This window comes from Amphiura filiformis, chromosome 4 (assembly GCF_039555335.1).
Source record: "Amphiura filiformis chromosome 4, Afil_fr2py, whole genome shotgun sequence".
Classification (NCBI taxonomy): domain Eukaryota; kingdom Metazoa; phylum Echinodermata; class Ophiuroidea; order Amphilepidida; family Amphiuridae; genus Amphiura; species Amphiura filiformis.
In genome coordinates, this window is record NC_092631.1 from 59725330 (window position 1) to 59739192 (window position 13863).

General features: G+C 42.0%; 1 protein-coding gene across 1 annotated transcript in view; it reads right to left on the reverse strand.

The window, feature by feature from the left end:
• Nucleotides 1-13863, reverse strand: part of LOC140149572 (ubiquitin carboxyl-terminal hydrolase 7-like) — a 51672-nt gene that overhangs the window by 20542 nt on the left and 17267 nt on the right. The window contains exon 5 of the mRNA XM_072171651.1: nt 29-99. Coding sequence (XP_072027752.1) covers nt 29-99 — 71 coding nt within the window. The remainder of the gene's footprint in view (nt 1-28; nt 100-13863) is intronic.

Sequence of the window (13863 nt, forward strand, 5' to 3'; positions counted from 1 at the left end):
AAATTCATACAGACATTGTTACTGATACCTTTGACAATGTCTGGTCCATCTTTCTGGTTGCGCAGTCTAAACTGTGCTGATGCTTGGCAAGACCATGCCCTGAAACAAACAAACAATACCACGCAATAAGATTATTTATATGTATTAAAAGTATGGGCGCTTTTATTATTTGCGACAGTTTATATGGTGAGGGAAACAGATATAAATATCACTTATGTTAGCTTTGATAATGCAGTTTGAATAGAGGCCCTGCATGAAATTATCGATTGGCTCCAAAACAAAGGCTTTGAGCTGGTGTCCTTCACCGTAGTTATGGCGGAGTGCAGTCAATTCAATCAAATGTTGTCATCAACCTATTTGATCGTAGTGCAGGGTTATGTGTGTGAGACGAACTGTCACGGTAGATTGCAATCATGCTTTTGTTGAATGCATTTGAGTAGTCCGCCATATTTACGGGATGATACGTCACATGCAAGGCCTCTATAGGATAGGGAATAATCTTGGCTGATGCAAAATCACTCCCAAGTAGATCGAACCAAAACAAGCTGGCCAAGACAAAACTTGAAAAGGTGTGTTCAAACATTTCAATTGAGACCATAAACTTTACTTTGAGTCCCTGTTATACCCGCATGCGAAGCATGGACGGGTATATTGCCATCCTGTGGTTTCATCTCCTTATACCCGCATGCGAAGCATGGACGGGTATCTTCCCATCCTGTGGTTATACCCGCATGCGAAGCATGGACGGGTATATTGTTATCCTTTGGTTATACCCGCATGCGAAGCATGGACGGGTATATTGTTATCCTGTGGTTTCTTCTCCTCCTTCTTCTCCTCCTTCTCCATCAAACACATCATTCTGTCAAGGCTAGCGCTAAAACTACAAAGGCCCTGGGGCTCATATTTGGTACACTTATGGGCCCTACCCTGTAGAAGTGCCTTTTGCCCATCTTGGCCCCAGAGGTCAAGGTCACGGGCCCCAGGGGCCCAAATGTGAAAATACAAAGCACGCCAAGCTTTCTCATCAAATGAAGCAGCCTCAGGGCCCTAAGTTGGTACACTGATAGCCCTAGGGGCACTCTATATTTACAAATATACAAGAGCCCCATATGTTATATATTATGGGCCCCAGGGGCCCAAATGTTACAATATGGTGCAACAGATTGACAAGCCTAGCTCTAAAAGTACAAGAACATTAGGGCTCATACATGGCATATGTATGGGCCCTAAGTTGTAGATGTGCCTTTTGCCCGCTTTGGCCCCAGATGTACAAGGCTATTGGCCCCAGGGGCTAAAATGTTAAAACAAAGGGCCGGCCGTTTCTCAGCAAATAAAGTAGCTACAGGGTTCAGATTTGGTACACAGGTAGGTCTCTAGTATTGTATTGTCAAATGTATGTATAACCCCATATGTCACATAATATGGGCCCCAGGGCCCCAAACGCTAAAACATAGGGGTCGGCCGTTACTCAGTAAATAAAGCAGCTACAATGCCCAGCTTGAGTTTACTGATAGCACTTGAGAATTATACTTCAACATATGTACATGAGCCTCATAAGTAAAAAAATATGGGCCCCAGGGCCCCACATGTTAAAACAAAGGGCCGGCCGTTTCTCATCAATTAAAGCAGCTTTAGGGCTCAGAGTTTGTACACAGATTGCACCTGAGAATTACATTGTTATATGTACATATGAGCCTCATATACCACATAATATGGGCCCCAGGGCCCCAAATGCTAAAACATAGGGCCGGCCATTACTCAGTAAATAAAGCAGCTGCAGTGCCCAGCTTGAGTTTACTGATAGCACTTGAGAATTATACTTCAACATATGTACATGAGCCTCATAAGTAAAAAAAAAAATATGGGCCCCAGGGCCCCACATGTTAAAACAAAGGGCCGGCCGTTTCTCATCAATTAAAGCAGCTTTAGGGCTCAGAGTTTGTACACAGATTGCACCTGAGAATTACATTGTTATATGTACATATGAACCCCATATACCACATAATATGGGCCCCAGGGCCCCAAATGCTAAAACATAGGGCCGGCCATTACTCAGTAAATAAAGCAGCTGCAGTGCCCAGCTTGAGTCTACTGATAACACTAGAGAATTATACTTCAACATATGTACATGGGCCTCAAAAGTCAAATATTATGGGCCCCAGGGCCCCAAATGTTAAAACAAAGGGCCGGCCGTTTCTCATCAATTAAAGCAGCTTTAGGGCTCAGAGTTTGTACAGAGATAGCACCTGAGAATTATATTGTTACTAACAGTAACAACCACATACCCACCCACGCCACACACGTAGGGCTAAACAGACAGATCTGTATTATAATATAATAATTGGAAATACCAGCGTGAAGCGCTAAGGCTGTTCCAGTCAAATTACATCCCCATTGGCTGTTCCATTCAATTTACATACTCCCTCTGAGATTTACATACTCCCTCTGAAAGGCTGTTCCATTTAATTTACATACTCCCTCTGGAATAGTTTCCCTAATCCTATTGCATAGCCTCGCTGTGAATAAGAGAGACTGACAACAGAAATCTATGGAGAGTAAGAGAGACGACTCCCCTGGGAGGGGATTTTTTACAATTTCTTTATTTTAAGTGCTACGAGAGTGCAACATTATATTAAATTAAAGCTTGTGACTTGGACTTTCACTTTTTACACATTTTCCACCCAATTGGACGACTTTTTACAATTTAGTCCTCAGCAAATAAGGACTGTTAGTTTGGGTACACCGACAACATGCGGGTATAGCCGTATTTGTGTACAAATATATAGCCTTCTAGTTTCTTCTCCTTCTTCTTCTCCTCCTTCTCCTTCTCCTCCATCAAACACATCATTCTGTCAAGGCTAGCGCTAAAACTACAAAGGCCCTGGGGCCCATATGTGGTACACTTATGGGCCCTACCTCGTAGAAGTGCCTTTTGCCCATCTTGGCCCCAGAGGTCAAAGGTCACGGGCCCCAGGGGCCCAAATGTGAAAATACAAAGCACGCCGTGTCTCATCAAATGAAGCAGCCTCGGGGCTCTCAGTTGGTACACTGATAGCCCTAGGGGCACTCTATATTTCAGATATACAAGCGCCCCATATGTTATATATTATGGGCCCTAGGGGCCCAAATGTTACAATATGGTGCAACAGATTGACAAGCCTAGCTCTAAAAGTACAAGATCACTAGGGCTCATACATGGCATATGTATGGGCCCTAAGTTGTAGATGTGCCTTTTGCCCGTTTTGGCCCCAGATTTACAAGGCTAGGGGCCCCAGGGGCCAAAATGTTAAAACAAAGGGCCGGCCGTTTCTCAGCAAATAAAGTAGCTACAGGGTTCAGATTTGGTACACAGGTAGGTCTTTAGTATTGTATTGTCAAATGTATGTATAACCCCCATATGTCACATAATATGGGCCCCAAGGCCCCAAACGCTAAAACATAGGGTCGGCCGTTACTCAGTAAATAAAGCAGCTACAATGCCCAGCTTGAGTTTACTGATAGCACTTGAGAATTATACTTCAACATATGTACATGAGCCTCATAAGTAAAAAAATATGGGCCCCAGGGCCCCACATGTTAAAACAAAGGGCCGGCTGCTTCTCATCAGTTAAAGCAGCTTTAGGGCTCAGAGTTTGTACACAGATTGCACCTGAGAATTTCATTGTTATATGTACATATGAGCCCCATATACCACATAATATGGGCCCCAGGGCCCCAAATGCTAAAACATAGGGCCAGCCATCACTCAGTAAATAAAGCAGCTACAGGGTTCAGATTTGGTACACAGATAGGTCTTTAGTATTATATTGTCATATGTATATATAATCCCCATATGTCACATAATATGGGCCCCAGGGCCCCAAACGCTAAAACATAGGGGTCGGCCGTTACTCAGTATATAAAGCAGCTACAATGCCCAGCTTGAGTCTACTGATAGCACTTGAGAATCATACTTTAACATATGTACATGAGCCCCATAAGTCATATATATTGGGCCCCAGGGCCCCAAATGTTAAAACAAAGGGCCGGCCGTTTCTCATCAAAGAAAGCAGCTTCCGGGCTCAGAATATGTACACAGATAGCACCTGAGAAGTATATTGTTACTAACACCCACACGCCCATCCACCCCACACACGTAGGGACTAAACAGACAGATCGTATTATCATAATTGGAAATACCAGCGTGAAGCGTTAAGGCTGTTCCAGTTAAATTACATACCCATTGGCTGTTCCATTTAATTTACATACTCCCTCTGAAATGGCCCCAAAAGGCTGTTCCGTATAATTTACATACTCCCTCTGAAATGGCTGTTCCATTTAATTTACATACTCCCTCTGGAATAGTTTCCCTGAATCATATTGCATAGCCTCACTGTGAGTAAGAGAGACTGACAACAGCACCCTATGGAGAATAAGAGAGACGACTCCCCTGTGAGGGGACTTTTTACAATTTCTTTATTTTAAGTGCTACGACAGTGCAACCTACATTCAATTAAAGCTTGTGACTTGGACTTTCACTTTTTACACATTTTCTGCCTAATTGGGCGACTTTTTACAATTTCTTTATTTTAAGTCCTCAGCAAATAAGGACTGTAAGTTTGGGTACATGCGGGTATAGCCGTATTTGTGTACAAATATATAGCCTTCTAGTTTCTTCTCCTTTTCCTCCTTCTCCATCAAACACAACATTCTGTCAAGGCTAGCGCTAAAACTACAAGGGCCCCAGGACCCATATGTGGTACACTTATGGGCCCTACCCGTAGAAGTGCCTTTTGCCCATCTTGGCCCCAGAGGTCAAAGGTCACGGGCCCCAGGGGCCCAAATGTGAAAAATACAAAGCACGCCATTTCTCATCAAATGAAGCAGCCTAAGGGCCCTGAATTAGTACACTGATAGCCCTAGGGGTACTCTATATTTACAAATATACAAGAGCCCCATAAGTTATATATTATGGGCCCCAGGGGCCCAAATGTTAAAATATGGTGCAACAGATTGACAAGCCTAGCTCTAAAAGTACAAGATCACTAGGGCTCATATGTGGCATATGTATGGGCCCTAAGTTGTAGATGTGCCTTTTGCCCATTTTGGCCCCAGATGTACAAGGCTGGGGGCCCCAGGGGCCCAAATGTTAAAACAAAGGGCCGGCCGTTTCTCAGCAAATAAAGTAGCTCAGGGATTGAGTTTTAAGGCGTGCGAGTGCGATTCGCACGCGCCGCACGCCTGAAAATACGCAGAGGGGTGCGATTTTTCGCACACCTAAAAAAAAAAAAAAAAAAAAAAAAAAAATTTTTTTTTTTTAAATTTTTTTTTTTATTTAGAATGTCCCTGGAACTTAAAAATTTTACTGGAAAATATTTTTAATTTTTTTTTTTTAAAATTAAAAAAAAAATTACAAAAAGATTTAAAAAAATTATAAATTCATGTTCAAAATAGGCAAATTTATAATTGATGTTCACATTACAACCTATTTATGAAGTAAAGAAGCATACAAAATTACAAAACAAATGCATTTTAAAATCATTCATAGATTATTAGGCCAAATAAAAAAATAAACATGTTTCACGTCCCCTCCCGCTTCCTTTTTTGAGGTTTTCTCAAATAAATTTTTATTTTGTGAAATTCAGTTATAACTTTTCCAAAAATATGTCTAGGAAGTTGGGATGCTTTCTATAGCCTTGTTAAGATACAAGAAACATTTTAGGAAGGTTTTGTGATCATTAGAGGGGGTGTAACTCTCAGAACAACAAATAAAAAAGGGCCTCCTCCTTTTTCAAGGCATTATTGTATGTACGGATTGTACGCTAAAACAGCTCTAAGTATGGGTATTTACACCAATTTTGCGATAAAAAATAGAAAATAAAAAGCCCCCTCTTCCTCCTTTTTTTCGAAGACCCGGACGTGAAACATGTTTTATTTTTTACTTAGCCTTATCATGTGAACATAATTTACAAATTTGCCTATTTTAAACAAGAATTTATAATTTTTTTAAATCTTTTTGTAATTTTTTTTTTTTAATTAAAAAAAAATTCCAGGGACATTCTAAAGTTCCAGGGACATTCTAGGGACATTCCAAAAAAAAAAACTAATTAAAAAAAAAAAAATTACAAATGACACTAGCAATAAGTCCAAAGTCCAGGGACATCTATGCAGTATACACCATTCATTACCCCAGAGCTTTTACCATGGCCATTAAAAAAAAGTACATACATATGTTGTCACAATTGCTAAGTTTTTAGCTGAAAATGAAATCATATTCATACACCAGTTTTGAAAAAAGCACACCTTGGTTTATTTAGGTGTGCGATTTGCAGCACACCTAAAAGCACACCTCGGGTTATCCAGGCGTGCGATTTACAGCACACCTGTCACATTGCAAAACTCAATGCCTGGTAGCTACAGGGTTCAGATTTGGTACACAGATAGGTCTTTAGTATTATATTGTCATATGTATATATAACCCCCATATGTCACATAATATGGGCCCCAGGGCCCTAAATGCTAAAACATGGGGCCGGCTGTTACTCAGTAAATAAAGCAGCTACAATGCCCAGCTTGTGTCTACTGATAGCACTTGAGAATTATACTTCAACATATGTACATGAGCCCCATAAGTCATATATATTGGGCCCCAGGGCCCCAAATGTTAAAACAAAGGGCGAGCCGTTTCTCATCATATAAAGCAGCTTCATGGCTCAGAGTTTGTACACAGATTGCACCTGAGAAATACATTGTTATATGTACATATGAGCCCCATATATCACATAATATTGGCCCCAGGGCCCCAAACGCTAAAACATAGGGCCGGCCGTTACTCAGTAAATAAAGTAGCTACAGTGGCCAGCTTGAGTCTACTGGTAGCACTAGAGAATTATACTTCAACATAATTATATACATGGGCCTCATAAGTCAAATATTATGGGCCCCAGGGCCCCAAATGTTAAAACAAAGGGCAGGCCGCTTCTCATCAAATAAAGCAGCTTCCGGGCTCAGAATTTGTACACAGATAGCACCTGAGAATTATATTGTTACTAACACCCACACACCCATCCACCCCACACACGTGAGGGACTAAACAGACAGATCAGTATTATAATATCATAATTGGAAATACCAGCGTGAAGCGTTAAGGCTGTTCCAGTTAAATAACATACCCATTGGCTGTTCCATTTAATTTACATACTCCCTCTGAAATAGCCCCAAAAAGGCTGTTCCGTTTAATTTACATACTCCCTCTGAAATGGCTGTTCCATTTAATTTACATACTCCCTCTGGAATAGTTTCCCCTAATAATATTGCATAGCCTCACTGTGAGTAAGAGAGACTGACAACAGCAACCCATGGGGAGTAAGAGAGACGACTCCCCTGGGAGGGGACTTTTACAATTTCTTTTATTTTAAGTGCTGCGACAGTGCAACCTGCATTCAATTAAAGCTTGTGACTTGGACTTTCACTTTTTACACATTTTCTGCCCAATTGGGCGACTTTTTACAATTTCTTTATTTTAAGTCCTCAGCAAATAAGGACTGTAAGTTTGGGTACACCGATAACATGCGGGTATAGCCGTATTTGTGTACAAATATATAGCCTTCTAGTTATACCCGCATGCGAAGCATGGACGGGTATATTGTTATCCTTATACCCGCATGCGAAGCATGGACGGGTATATTGTTATCCTGTGGTTTCTTCTCCTTCTTCTCCTTCTCCATCAAACACATCATTCTGTCAAGGCTAGCGCTAAAACTACAAAGGCCCTGGGGCCCATATGTGGTACACTTATGGGTCCTACCCGTAGAAGTGCCTTTTGCCCATCTTGGCCCCAGAGGTCAAAGGTCACGGGCCCCAGGGGCCCAAATGTGAAAATACAAAGCACGCCGCTTCTCATCAAATGAAGCAGCCTCAGGGCCCTCAGTTGGTACACTGATAGCCTTAGGGGCACTCTATATTTACAAATATACAAGAGCCCCATATGTTATATATTATGGGCCCCAGGGGCCCAAATGTTACAATATGGTGCAACAGATTGACAAGCCTAGCTCTAAAAGTACAAGATCACTAGGGCTCATACATGGCATATGTATGGGCCCTAAGTTGTAGATGTGCCTTTTGCCCGTTTTGGCCCCAGATTTACAAGGCTAGGGGCCCCAGGGGCCAAAATGTTAAAACAAAGGGCCGGCCGTTTCTCAGCAAATAAAGTAGCTACAGGGTTCAGATTTGGTACACAGGTAGGTCTTTAGTATTATATTGTCAAATGTATGTATAACCCCCAGATGTCACATAATATGGGCCCCAAGGCCCCAAACGCTAAAACATATGGCCGGCCGTTACTCAGTAAATAAAGCAGCTACAATGCCCAGCTTGAGTTTACTGATAGCACTTGAGAATTATACTTCAAGTTCAACATTATGTACATGAGCCTCATAAGTAAAAAAATATGGGCCCCAGGGCCCCACATGTTAAAACAAAGGGCCGGCCGTTTCTCATCAATTAAAGCAGCTTTAGGGCTCAGAGTTTGTACACAGATTGCACCTGAGAATTACATTGTTATATGTACATATGAGCCCCATATACCACATAATATGGGCCCCAGGGCCCCAAATGCTAAAACATAGGGCCAGCCATTACTCAGTAAATAAAGCAGCTACAGGGTTCAGATTTGGTACACAGATAGGTCTTAAGTATTATATTGTCATATGTATATACATGTATAATCCCCATATGTCACATAATATGGGCCCCAGGGCCCCAAACGCTAAAACATAGGGCCGGCCGTTACTCAGTAAATAAAGCAGCTACAATGCCCAGCTTGAGTCTACTGATAGCACTTGAGAATCATACTTTAACATATGTACATGAGCCCCATAAGTCATATATATTGGGCCCCAGGGCCCCAAATGTTAAAACAAAGGGCCGGCCGTTTCTCATCAAAGAAAGCAGCTTCCGTGCTCAGAATATGTACACAGATAGCACCTGAGAAGTATATTGTTACTAACACCCACACACCCATCCACCCCACACACGTAGGACTAAACAGACAGAACGTATTATCATAATTGGAAATACCAGCGTGAAGCGTTAAGGCTGTTCCAGTTAAATTACATACCCATTGGCTGTTCCATTTAATTTACATACTCCCTCTGAAATGGCCCCCAAAAGGCTGTTCCGTGTAATTTACATACTCCCTCTGAAATGGCTGTTCCATTTAATTTACATACTCCCTCTGGAATAGTTTCCCCTGAATCATATTGCATAGCCTCACTGTGAGTAAGAGAGACTATTACCAATTGGCTGTTCCATTTAATTTACATACTCCTCTGAAATGTCCCCAAAAAGGCTGTTCCGTTTAATTTACATACTCCCTCTGAAATGGCTGTTCCATCTAATTTACATACTCCCTCTGGAAAAGGGGACTTTTTACAATTTCTTTATTTTAAGATAGCTACGATAGTGCAACCTACATTCAATTAAAGCTTGTGACTTGGACTTTCACTTTTTACACATTTTCTGCCCAATTGGGCGACTTTTTACAATTTCTTTATTTTAAGTCCTCAGCAAATAAGGACTGTAAGTTTGGGTAGACCGATAACATGCGGGTATAGCCGTATTTGTGTACAAATATATAGCCTTCTAGTTATACCCGCATGCGAAGCATGGACGGGTATATTGCCATCCTTGGGTTTCATCTCCTTCTCCTCCTTCTCCTTCATCAAACACATCATTCTGTCAAGGCTAGCGCTAAAACTACAAAGGCCCTGGGGCCCATATGTGGTACACTTATGGGCCCTACCTCATAGAAGTGCCTTTTGCCCATCTTGGCCCCAGAGGTCAAGGTCACGGGCCCCAGGGGCCCAAATGTGAAAATACAAAGCACGCCATTTCTCATCAAATGAAGCAGCCTCGGGCCCTCAGTTGGTACACTGATAGCCCTAGGGGCACTCTATATTTACAAATATACAAGAGCCCCATATGTTATATATTATGGGCCCCAGGGGCCCAAATGTTACAATATGGTGCAACAGATTGACAAGCCTAGCTCTAAAAGTACAAGATCACTAGGGCTCATACATGGCATATGTATGGGCCCTAAGTTGTAGATGTGCCTTTTGCCCGTTTTGGCCCCAGATTTACAAGGCTAGGGGCCCCAGGGGCCAAAATGTTAAAACAAAGGGCCGGCCGTTTCTCAGCAAATAAAGTAGCTACAGGGTTCAGATTTGGTACACAGGTAGGTCTTTAGTATTGTATTGTCAAATGTATGTATAACCCCCCTACGTCACATAATATGGGCCCCAAGGCCCCAAACGCTAAAACATAGGGCCGGCCGTTACTCAGTAAATAAAGCAGCTACAATGCCCAGCTTGAGTTTACTGATAGCACTTGAGAATTATACTTCAACATATGTACATGAGCCTCATAAGTAAAAAAATATGGGCCCCAGGGCCCCACATGTTAAAACAAAGGGCCGCCGTTTCTCATCAGTTAAAGCAGCTTTAGGCCTCAGCCTTTGTACACAGATTGCACCTGAGAATTTCATTGTTATATGTACATATGAGCCCCATATACCACATAATATGGGCCCCAGGGCCCCAAATGCTAAAAACATAGGGCCAGCCATTACTCAGTAAATAAAGCAGCTACAGGGTTCAGATTTGGTACACAGATAGGTCTTTAGTATTATATTGTCATATGTATATATAATCACCATATGTCACATAATATGGGCCCCAGGGCCCCAAACGCTAAAACATAGGGCCGGCCGTTACTCAGTATATAAAGCAGCTACAATGCCCAGCTTGAGTCTACTGATAGCACTTGAGAATCATACTTTAACATATGTACATGAGCCCCATAAGTCATATATATTGGGCCCCAGGGCCCCAAATGTTAAAACAAAGGGCCGGCCGTTTCTCATCAAAGAAAGCAGCTTCAGGGCTCAGAATATGTACACAGATAGCACCTGAGAAGTATATTGTTACTAACACCCACACGCCCATCCACCCCACACACGTAGGACTAAACAGACAGATCGTATTATCATAATTGGAAATACCAGCGTGAAGCGTTAAGGCTGTTCCAGTTAAATTACATACCCATTGGCTGTTCCATTTAATTTACATACTCCCTCTGAAATGGCCCCCAAAAGGCTGTTCCGTATAATTTACATACTCCCTCTGAAATGGCTGTTCCATTTAATTTACATACTCCCTCTGGAATAGTTTCCCCTGAATCATATTGCATAGCCTCACTGTGAGTAAGAGAGACTATTACCAATTGGCTGTTCCATTTAATTTACATACTCCCTCTGAAATGTCCCCAAAAAAAGGCTGTTCCGTTTAATTTACATACTCCCTCTGAAATGGCTGTTCCATCTAATTTACATACTCCCTCTGGAAAAGGGGACTTTTTACAATTTCTTTATTTTAAGTGCTACGATAGTGCAACCTACATTCAATTAAAGCTTGTGACTTGGACTTTCACTTTTTACACATTTTCTGCCCAATTGGGCAACTTTTTACAATTTCTTTATTTTAAGTCCTCAGCAAATAAGGACTGTAAGTTTGGGTAGACCGATAACATGCGGGTATAGCCGTATTTGTGTACAAATATATAGCCTTCTAGTTATATATGCCTGTGTAACAGGGCATATATATTCTCCTTATGCCCTTTAGTTATATATGCCTGTGTAGCAGGGCATATATATTCTCCTTATGCTCTTTAGTCTTCTTCTCCTTCTTCTTCTTCTTCTTCTTCTCCTTCTTCTTCTCCTTCTCACGCTTCATATTAACAGGGCTAGCTCCAAAACTACAAGGGCCCCAGGGCTCATGCTTGGCACACTTAATGGCCCCACCCCAAAGATGTGCCTTTTAGGGGTCAAGGTCATGTCAAGGTCATCTAAGTATATATTGTTGGATTGTCATCATATTTGGCGGATGTGATCACAATCGAATGCCGAAAAGGGTCAAGGTCATGTCAAGGTCATCCGAGTATAGTTTGTTGGATTATCATCAAACTTGGTGCATGAGATCACCATCGAATGCCAATAATGGTCAAGGTCATGTCAAGGTCATCAGAGTAAAAATGGTTGGATTGTCATCAAACTTGGTTGATGAGATCACCATCGAGTGCGAAAATGGTCAAGGTCATATCAAGGTCATCCGAGTATAGATTATTGGATTGGCACCAAACTTGGTGCATGGGATCACCATCGAATGCCAAAATGGTCAAGGTCATGTCAAGGTCATCAGAGTGAAGATTATTGGATTGCCACCAAACTTGGTGCATGGGATCGCCATCGAATGCCAAAATGGTCAAGGTCATGTCAAGGTCATCAGAGTAAAATTGTTGGATTGTCATCAAACTTGGTTGATGAGATCACCATCGAGTGCCCAAAAATAGTCAAGGTCACATCAAGGTCATACGAGTATAGATTATTGGATTGCCACCAAACTTGGTGCATGGGATCACCATCGAATGCCCAAAATGGTCAAGGTCATGTCAAGGTCATCAGAGTGAAGATTATTGGATTGCCACCAAACTTGGTGCATGGGATCGTCATCGAATGCCAACAATGGTCAAGGTCAAGTCAAGGTCATCAGAGTAAAGATTATTAGATTGTAACCAAACTTGGTGAATGAGATCACCATCGAGCACCAATATTGGTTAAGGTCATATCAAGGTCATCCGAGTATAGATAGTTGGATTGTCACCAAGTTTGGTCCATGGGATCACTATCGAGTGCCAATAATGGTCAAGGTCATGTCAAGGTCATTGGTGGTTAGGGTGGGAATCACAGGCATATATATTCGTGTTTGCTCAAACACAACAGTGCCATCTAGTCTTCTCCTTCTTCTTCTCCTTTTCCTCCTCACGCTTCACATTAACAGGGCTAGCTCCAAAACTACAAGGGCCCCAGGGCTCATACTTGGTACACTTAATGCCCCCACCCCAAAGATGTGCCTTTTAGGGGTCAAGGTCATGTCAAGGTCGTCTAAGTTTATATTGTTGGATTGTCATCATATTTGGTGGATGTGATCACAATCGAATGCCGAAAAGGGTCAAGGTCATGTCAAGGTCATCCGAGTATAGTTTGTTGGATTATCATCAAACTTGGTGGATGAGATCACCATCGAATGCCAATTATTGTCAAGGTCATGTCAAGGTCATCAGAGCAAAAATTGTTGGATTGTCATCAAACTTGGTTGATGAGATCACCATCGAGTGCCGAAAATGGTCAAGGTCATATCAAGGTCATACGAGTATAGATTATTGGATTACCACCAAACTTGGTGCATGGGATCATCATCGAATGCCAAAAATGGTCAAGGTCATGTCAAGGTCATCAGAGTAAAGATTACTAGATTGTAACCAAACTTGGTGAATGAGATCACCATCGAGCGCCAATATTGGTCAAGGTCATCCGAGTATAAATTGTTGGATTGTCACCAAGTTTGGTGCATGGGATCACCATCGAATGCCAAAAATGGATAAGGTCATGTCAAGGTCATCAGAGTAAAGATTGTTGGATTGTAACTAAACTTGGTGGATGATATCACCATCGAGTGCCAATAATGGTCAAGGTCATATCAAGGTCATTGGTGGTTAGGGTGGGAATCACAGGCATATATATTCGTGTTTGCTCAAACACAACAGTGCCATCTAGTTCTCCTTATCTATGCCTGTGGAACAGGGCATAGATATTCTGCTTATGCTCTTTAGTCTTCTCATTTTCCTTCTTCTTCTCCTCCTCCTCACGCTTCATATTGACAGCGCTATCTCCAAAACTACAAGGGCCCCAGGGCTCATATTTGGCACACTTGATGGCCCTACCCCATAGATGTGCCTTTTGCCCATTTTAGCCCCATAGGTCAA